Source organism: Manacus candei, unplaced genomic scaffold (assembly GCF_025592945.1).
Source record: "Manacus candei isolate 608988 ecotype Guabito, Panama unplaced genomic scaffold, ASM2559294v1 h1tg000033l, whole genome shotgun sequence".
NCBI lineage: Eukaryota > Metazoa > Chordata > Aves > Passeriformes > Pipridae > Manacus > Manacus candei.
Genome location: NW_026138081.1, coordinates 5,119,214 through 5,127,130, shown reverse-complemented (window position 1 = coordinate 5,127,130; position 7,917 = coordinate 5,119,214). Strand labels below are relative to the sequence as shown.

Below are 7,917 nucleotides of genomic sequence, written 5' to 3'. Positions count from 1 at the left end.
ACAATAGTTATTCTTTTCTTCCCTACTAAGTCTGCTCTTTCTTTCCCATTCACCTGGAAAGCAACTGTTCTCTGTTGCCTTTCTCTCCTGCACTGGGAATGAAGCAGAGCTAAGGTGCAGCTCCCTTGACATCCAGCCTCTGGATCCTCCCTGCACTGTACTTAGGAGCCAACCTAGATGCTTATAGCAGAGCACAATAGAAGTAGGGAATCAGGAGATGCTCTTCTCTCTTCGGGAAAAGAATGGGATAGCTCCCACGCCTGCTCCCAGCGACCTTCCGTAAGGCTGCCTTGTTAAACACCCTCCTTCCATTCTGCTGCTAAAAGCTCAGTGGCAGGGTCTGCCCTATTGTGCTGGAATCCAACAGGTCAGAGGCATTGGGAGGCTGAGATGCAGAAGCAGCTCTATCAGTGGCCACAGGGCTCTCTGCTCCTGGGTTGCAGCACAGAGCTGCAAACTGAGCTCATGTCCACTTGCAAGGGGAAGCCAAAGAGTCCCATGATGTTGAGTCACTGTGAGTTTAGTTGAGAGGGGTGTCATGCACATCCTTTGGGGCATACAGGTCTGAGAGTGCTCCCTGGAGCCACAACCACCATGACTGCTTTTGAACAAGGCTGTAATGCAGCAGCAGTTGGTCACAGCTGGAGGGATTTTCTGTGTAGTGAGCAGCCATCAAATCTAATTCCATGCCAGCACCAGGAGCCAGCCACACACTAGAAGTGGACTTGGTGTGCACCTTCTCTTCTAGCTCCTTCAGCATCAGCCAAAGCAAGGGGCTAAAACATCTCCAAACAAACTAATTTTCCTTTACTGCAGTCTGGCTCCAAGCTTCAAGTACAGTGGGTCTCACTACTCCCCCTCATCCAAGCTTGATACATGTGATAAGCACACTTATTTTACCCAGCTGTAGTACCTTTGAATGGATGAGAATTTTCTGTCCTCATTTTGGAGCCACATTCCCCCTATACTGGGAATAAAAGACAGCTCTGCCTGCACATTCTTTTTCTTAATCTAAAATAAGTTGCACATCAGACCACACCTGACCGGTATTTGTGAAAGGGAGGAAACTACAAGAGAATTTTAAGAGAAGGAGCAGAAGCAGAAAGAAAACTGAGCGTCTGCTTTTACTGCTATTCCCTGTATCCCTTCATGGGTTGCAGCATCTCTCTGATGTACTACATACTTGATCAGAGAGGGATCTAGAAGGCTTCTGCTCCAGGCTAGAGGAGTTTCTGAACATCCAAATCTGTTGAGAGCTACAGCAATATCCAACCTCTTCCAGGCAATGCTGAGATACCCAAAAGCTTTCCAGAATCAAAAGACTGACTTCTCCCCTGCCTAAGCCACCTCTCCATACACACAGCTACCCACAAAGAATAACAACAGTAAGCCACATCCCTGCATCACCTAGCTGGGCCATGCCCCATGCAAGCTGGGGAGAGGAAAAAAGGGCCTTAGCCGCATACCCCTTTTCTCTGAGCACCTAGGGCTACACTCCTCAGTTGGGACCCAAAGTAGGTTTTGATTACTGAAAAATAGAACAGCTATATTTTGGTTATTGAAATGCACTTGCCACAGAACAAACTTTGTTTATTTTTTAAACACACCAACTCACTATCAGCAGCACTCTAGTTTTTAGTCACACCTGCTGCACTCCTACCTTTCAATATCATTCCTCTTGAAGCCTCCTCACCTTCCCCTCACCCTCAGCAAGCACACATGTTGTACCTCTGTCAGAGTCAGGAAAAGAAGGGAGAAATTAAAGCAGTGGCTCCTCCCAAGCAAGTTGTAATCCAATCAATCTTTGGCAATCTTTGCATTAAGCCTGCTTCTCTATTTTGCTACAAAAGCCACAGCATTCCCACCTTCTTGGTGTTTTGTTTTGACTGCTGCTGAGATGAGTGCACCTAAGAGCACAGCTTACCTGTGTCACTCAAGGACCTGGAGTGCTTGTGAACTGTCCCAAAGACAGAGCTCTGCCAAACGTGCTATAGCCCTGTTCATGGCTGTGCTTCCAGCAGTGACTAACAAAAGCCTCCAGCCATACACCCACCATAAACAGCTTGTTTTCAAGCCTCCTTATTAAGAGGGAGATGCTAAAAATATTTATTTCTGTTTTGAAGAACTTAGGAAAAAAATCCACAACAAAAAACAACCTATTTTTCCTCATGTCAGAGGAGCAGGGGCTGCATCTCCTGCAGGCAGGCACTGATGTATGGAGGAACAGGAAAACAGGAGCTCCCTCCTGCCCCCAAAATTAATGATGAAGAAACAGATGGGAGCAGCAGCTCTAGGAGAAGACGTTCCTCTCTTCTTGGGTGGTTTCCACAGGGAGGTTTGAGGCAGGGGTGCAGTCAAGAAGAACTGAAGAGTAAGCAGAATTCACTTATTATTTTAAGCAATGCAAAGTTTGCGCTTTTCAGGATACAGCAAAATAAGGACACATGATCCTGCTGAGTTTATTTGCAACACCTCTGAGTTAGAAAAAGGTGCCTTTGTTACCTCACAAAATGGCCTTTATAATTTTTCTTCCTCTGAAGTGCCAGATCTGCCAACACTGGGAAAAAACCCCAAACAACCAAAACCATGCATTTTGGTTCAAGCCCTACAGCGTATCCTGCAAGGAGCAGAAAGGACTGAGCGACCTGACTGAGTACTCAGTCAGATCTTTCTGCATTTTGGCTATGGAGCTAAGCCTGCGGTAAGAAAGAAATGTTACTTAATATGGTAAAAGGAATGTTATCTCAGGGCACAAAGAGACACTGCAGGTTGTTCAACAAACCACACGTTGTAGCCAAGCTCATGGTGACCTGTCACTCCAACAGTCCACCTCAGACCCAATTCTCAGGTGAGTTAACTACAGCAGTTCCTCTGGCTTGATCATTTCTCCCATTCAAGGCCATGCTCAGACTAGGTGGGTAAAAAATTGTACAAAGACTAGGTGAAAAACTGCAGAATTGTTCTTGTGCCAAGTGCACCAGATAGAAGATGTTAGAAATAATACACCCTTCACAGGCACACCAGGGGAGAACCAAGAGTACTAATTGTCCAGGCAAGCCCCAGCCTTGGTCAAGACTTTCAAAGCATGACCACTTTCCTGGGATCAAACTTCTCCTTACTAAACACAACTGAAGTGACTGTGCTGAACAGCATTCAAAACAGACTGTTTCTACAGAAAACTATCATCTTATTTCCATAGAGATATGCCAATATTACACTAAGTCCTAAGCAGAAAGCCTGCCTAGTATCTGGAGCTAAAAAAAAAAAAAAAGCCATGCTCTGTAGCTGAAAACTGCTACCAGCCTGTGTCACTTATGTGCCATGCACAACAATACATAACACGCACCAGCAACCATTTACTATTGACTTCTGACCCCGAGGGCAATTTCCGTTTCTTATCCACTTTCTCTGCTTTAGAAGCAGCACAGATGGGGGGGCAATAGGGCTGTGGTTGCCTTCCTTTCTCTGCCATTTACTTCTGTGCAAGAGTAAAGCCTTGGGGCAGTGGGCACCAGGGGAGCTGCCAAAGCCCTGGCCTTGGGCAGGAATCCCTCTATCTCATTAGAGACTGAAAGAGCCTGTGTGTCTTACAAGGAGGATGAAATTAACCCTTAAATTGGTTTGTTAAACCTTAATGGGAACCACTCTTCACACTGTGAAAAGTAGGCAAGACAATGCAGAGAAGAATCAGAAGGCTTCACGTTTGGCAGTGTCCACAAATTTTAAAGTGTCTCTGAAAGGGACAACAGGGAAGACAGAAGAGAATTTCCCAGATGTTAGCCAGAAGGTGGAGGTGGTGGAAGAATGGCCACAATCTAGCTGTTCTGCAACTTCAGAAGTGAAATCTTAGAGGTGCAAACCATCCTATATTTTCTCCTGTCCTCAGACACAAGAAAACAATTTAGACAACTCTCTCAGTGGAGGGAGTTCTCATCTCATTCCCAGGCTTCCCAGGAGGAGAAAGCACTCTAACCTAGAATTACTAGTGGAAGTTGTTTGAACAGACGTGGGTTGCTCCCTAAGCCATCCTCCTGTTACTGCATTGCATTAAAAATACACAGATAACATTGAAATCAATAATTTCTGTGTCCTTTTAACCAGAATAAGGAGAGAGTCACTTAATTAAGATGCTATGGTGCATAGACCCACCTCCATGTTGACTCTGCCAGGGAGCTTGGAGCTTACAGGGTAGTAGATTCCTGTGCAGCAAAGAATGACTGATGGCAAGCACCTCATCACAGGTGGCTTAGGGCATGCCTTGCTGGTTACACAGAGAGATGGCTGGTGCTTTAACTTTTTACACATTTAAAAGTGGAAGTGGGTAGCAAAGGTGAAAGCTTTTCACATGCACCACGTAACACAAAAACTCAGTGAAGCAGAGGAATTGCACTGGCAGTAAATAAGTGTGTCAGAATTTATTTGAACTCCTGCAGAGACAATTTAACATCATTTCAGTGACAGTGTATCAAGAACACACAGGAATTCATTCTAGTGTCAGCATAACTTTTATTTATTTATTGCTGTCAATATGCACAGTTAAGGAAGACCTGATGTGGCTACCTCCTGCATACAATACTTCTGTAAGGTCTGATATTGTGGTTTTGATGGTAATAGAACAAAGGTCCTGCATTCCAACCCACAAGATGATTTTCCTAACTGCCTGAATTACAGATACATTCCCTGGTTGTCCTTTATTCTGTCCCTACGAGCATCATATAATATAGATATTGTAACTGGAAAATAGCTAGAGATGATGTGAGAACAGCATAAAGGGGAAGACCAGCTCTGTATTGTTTTCTCACAGCCCTTCAGCCTTGTAGGAGCCAGAATTCATTTGTGGCTTTCTAGCACACAAGCACAAGTGGAAACAACACAGAAGGATCAGGTATGCTAAGGAAGGTTGGAAATTCTTACCACATCACTTGTCAATCATCACAAAAATGTCAGCCTTCAGTGCTGGATCTTCTGATTCTTTAAAACCTCCCATTGCCTGGCAGAAGGATACTGGTCAGTGACTGACTGAAATGGAAAGTACAGGCTGTGCTTTCAATGCTTTTCCTCGGGTCACACCAGAGTGACTCCATTCAGGATCATCACACCCTCACAGTATGCTCCTCCACCCAGCATCAACCCTTCTCCTCTGGTGACTTTCCCCACCTCCACAGCCCTGTAGGAGCTTGCTGCTGACAATGTTTAATTCTTGAAGTGGTAGTGGGTTTTGTTGCTGGACAGTCCTCACTTTCCTGCCCTCCCACTTGTTTTACAGAGGTGTTGATGAAACTATCAGGACTGAGTCAAGGGCTTCTCTACACTGATGCTGCCTATAAATAACATTTGCAGCACATATCTGTTCCAACACAGCTAGATGTCCCAGTGCAAAAAATATGCAAAGGTGGCCCCAGAATGTTCTGCCCACAGTCAACACAACACAACCCTCCCTCCATCTTGCATCCATGCCACTGAGTTACCTATAAGCTCTTCTCTGTACATGATCCTCCTTGGAGCCAAATCCTCAGCATCCTCAGGTTGTCTTCACCTTGTGTTGCTGCTGTTTGCTTGAAATGATGTAGCATCAAGACAAGAAGTTGCCCTGTGTTTGATATTTTTGCCTGTGCTTGGGACGCTGGGACTGCTGCAGTTTTCAGCCTGTATCCCACAGAAGTGCTGATTGACTGGGGGTACGAAGCAAGCCCTTTCCTAGAGGGGATCAGGCAGAAAGGGGTAAGCTGTGTCCAGCTGGGGAGGTTACACTAGCTGGAACATAGGCTGATAAAGGGCTTTCTCAGAAGCATTTGTGTTTGGCAGACAGACTAGATGGGAAAGGAAAGAAGAGGCCTTTCTTAACCTATGGTCTGTGGTTTACTTTAACACTGACTGTGGCATCTTGGCAAAACACGCCTTAAGTAAGCAGCTGAAGCAAACAGATCTGGAGTGATCAGTAGAGAAGGCCTGCCAGGCTACAAGGAGCATTCAAATGAAAGCAAAGCCACTAACTGAGGGGATTGCCTACACACAACTTAACCCCACTTTCCCCACCAAAGGGCAAATCTCCCTTCTGACCCTAGTGCCCAAGGGCATAACTTTTGCGGAGCTGAATGGTAAGTTGAGCTCAGAAGCCCCCTCCCAAGAAGAGTCACTTTTTGTCCCCTGAAGCAGAATCCTTTTGCGACCTCATGATTTGATAGATAGTTTTCCTGAAGCGCTGGTCCCGGCTCAGTCTTTTGGCTGCTTCTTTCAGCTCTTCAATGTTTTCAGCTTCAGCATGCGAGAAGATGAAGGACTGGGACTGCTTCACTGAAACAAGAACAGCACAGAAAGGTCAGCACTCAGCACTCTCCATCAGGGACACAAACTGAAGATAAAGCTTCTCTAGAGCACACAAGCCATGTGATCACCTGGCAGGGGATGAGCTAACCATTTTGCTCTAACAGCTTTACCTTACTGTGTTCAGAGGAGGACTTGCTGGCAGCATGGAAACACACTTTTCTTTACAGCTGCCTCTGATTTGAGGTGCTACACAGAACCTAATCTAACCTTGCAAGTAGCCACTCTGAGCACCAGATTGGATTCGACGATGTCCAGGTGTTCCTTCCAACTTAACTTAGTCTGTGATTAAGCATTCCAATGAAGTCATATTTAAGCATGTTTTTTTGGGGCCCGGAACCATCACAGCAGTTAGCTTTCAACATACATAAAGAAACAGGCAACAAGTACACAGGCTCAGTGCCTCCTCTCTGGGAAAGGAAGCTCCAAGTAGCACTGTAGCTCCATTCTACTACTAAGGAATACGAAATACGGATGATCTTTGGAGACTTTACTGTTCTGTCAGCCCCATCTGCACGTATCTGCTCTTGCAGAACACAGATTAAAAAGCTGCCTGATACCTACTGTCATTCCATGAAGTACTGGTTCTCCGGCAGCGGAAGCGGCAGCTCTTTATGCGACGAGTGGCAGCCTTGTGGATGTACACGGAGTTCTTCATGATCACAGGCATCTTGGCCTCCAGCTCGGCATTGCGGATGCACTCTTCAAAGAACTCTGAGAAAAAGACACCAGTGTAAGAGTGATGGGACAGGCACTCCAAGCAATGAACCAGTCACAAGGGACTGCACTTGTTAATGGGCTGAGCCAGATAATGATTATCTTCACAAACAATAATCTATGAAGCTCCTGAACATCATCAAAATGAACATTTTCAGTGACAAAAACCTCTGGTTCCCAAAAAATACATACTCAAATTTTACAGAGAACTGCAGAACATTCCACATCAATCATTCACACAACTGCTCATGATTCAACTGCCTCTGATACTGTAATAAAACGTCTCAACTCTCTTGCAACAGAGGGTATGAAGCCTCACTCATCATACTTTCTTTGAAGGACTTCTAAAACCAGTCAAGTCTAACTGGGAAAGGGAGGTTTTGGCAACACTGGCATGGGTACACACCTCCAGGCCATACATGGCCAGGAATTTCTTAAAAGCATAGCACAGAGATATTTACATTATAGGCTCCAAGCAAAGCCCCACATCCAAACTCTGACAATGTTATTCTGTCCTGATCTGCCACATAGGCTGCTTTTCTTGGCCTGTTTCCCCTCCTATGGTCTAACCAGCATCTCTTCTGCCATTCCAGTCTTGCTGTCCTTCTGCCTGTTGCTGGCCCCTCCCTTGCTGTTCAAAGGCATCATGTGCTAATGTGCCCAAACTTTTATATGAAAGGGCAGAGCAGGGCAGAGCAGCAGGAACCACTTGGAAGGACTGATGCAATCTTAACCAAAGTTAAGGAAAACATTGGTGGTCCCTCATTTTCTCTAGTGCTCTGTTCCTTTTTACTCTTTTGAAGAAAACATCCCCCAAAATCTAAGGTTGGAAATGTCAGGAAACATTCAGTACCAGAGGTTACTCACTTATGCCCC

At 45.4% G+C, this 7,917-nt stretch overlaps 1 protein-coding gene across 1 annotated transcript in view; it reads right to left on the bottom strand.

The window, feature by feature from the left end:
- Positions 1 to 7,917, bottom strand: part of PLEKHD1 (pleckstrin homology and coiled-coil domain containing D1) — a 68,186-nt gene that overhangs the window by 25,194 nt on the left and 35,075 nt on the right. Inside the window, exons 12-13 of the mRNA XM_051791427.1 lie at positions 6,889 to 7,038; positions 4,915 to 6,294 (exon numbers count right to left, since the gene is read on the bottom strand). Coding sequence (XP_051647387.1) covers positions 6,134 to 6,294; positions 6,889 to 7,038 — 311 coding nt within the window. The 3' untranslated portion in view covers positions 4,915 to 6,133. The remainder of the gene's footprint in view (positions 1 to 4,914; positions 6,295 to 6,888; positions 7,039 to 7,917) is intronic.